General features: G+C 36.7%; 1 protein-coding gene across 1 annotated transcript in view; it reads left to right on the top strand.

Moving 5' to 3' along the window:
- The window catches only part of LOC119582335, an 11,738-nt gene that overhangs the window by 7,059 nt on the left and 3,887 nt on the right, over positions 1-792 (top strand). The window contains exon 4 of the mRNA XM_037930550.1: positions 134-233. Within this exon, the coding sequence (XP_037786478.1) occupies positions 134-233 (100 nt within the window). The remainder of the gene's footprint in view (positions 1-133; positions 234-792) is intronic.

Here is a 792-nt window from a genome sequence, read left to right as displayed (position 1 = left end):
AGACAGAAAAAACGAAAAACAGGGAGAGATAGAGGGGCACATCTCACCAACATATACACTTAAAAACCACCAGGTTATAAATCCAAGAACCAACGCCATTTCTTACATTATTTACCCTCTTTTTTTTACACAGTGCCTTGTCCCGAAGGTTTCGTCAGCGTTCAAGGCGGGACTTCTTGCCTCTATTTCTCCTCCGACGCCCCTTCCCTTGGCTTCGCTGGCGCTGCTCTGAGGTGAGTTTTCTGCGTATTTACATTACAAGTCAAGAGGTGTTGGTGTGTTATTGACTTGTGCTTTTGGCTGGTATTTTATGTCTGTTATATACTGTAATTACATATTTTAATACTGCATGCTGCTAAGATGAACTTATTCTTAACCTTCTTTTAATAATGTTTTGCGTATTATCTAAATTAGCAATCAGATAAGATGTAGCAACTGTGTTAATCTTGATAGGATCAAAGGCAGGGGTTTTCAATCTTTTATACCCCCATTCATACCCTTATCCATACACCCTCTCTCTTCACTGATAATCTTCACTGGTAAATAACTATTTTGGAAATATTGTACTTTAAGAACTCAAAACCTAAAGCCATAATTCTCACCAAAAGTAAAGATACCAAACAACCGCACGTTCCTTATCACAATAATATTTGACTTTGGGTCGCATTGTTTACGTTCGTCAACACTGCCTCATAACAATAACAAACAACTTCAGAGTATTTTAAGATCAACATAAGAATCAAGAATGATAATATTTGAAACAGATTTCTTATAAGTACGATTACAGCACAA

Source organism: Penaeus monodon, chromosome 15 (assembly GCF_015228065.2).
Source record: "Penaeus monodon isolate SGIC_2016 chromosome 15, NSTDA_Pmon_1, whole genome shotgun sequence".
In the NCBI taxonomy this organism is placed as follows: Eukaryota; Metazoa; Arthropoda; class Malacostraca; order Decapoda; family Penaeidae; genus Penaeus; species Penaeus monodon.
Note: the sequence above shows the minus strand (reverse complement) of the source record. Positions and strands in the feature narration are given on the sequence as shown.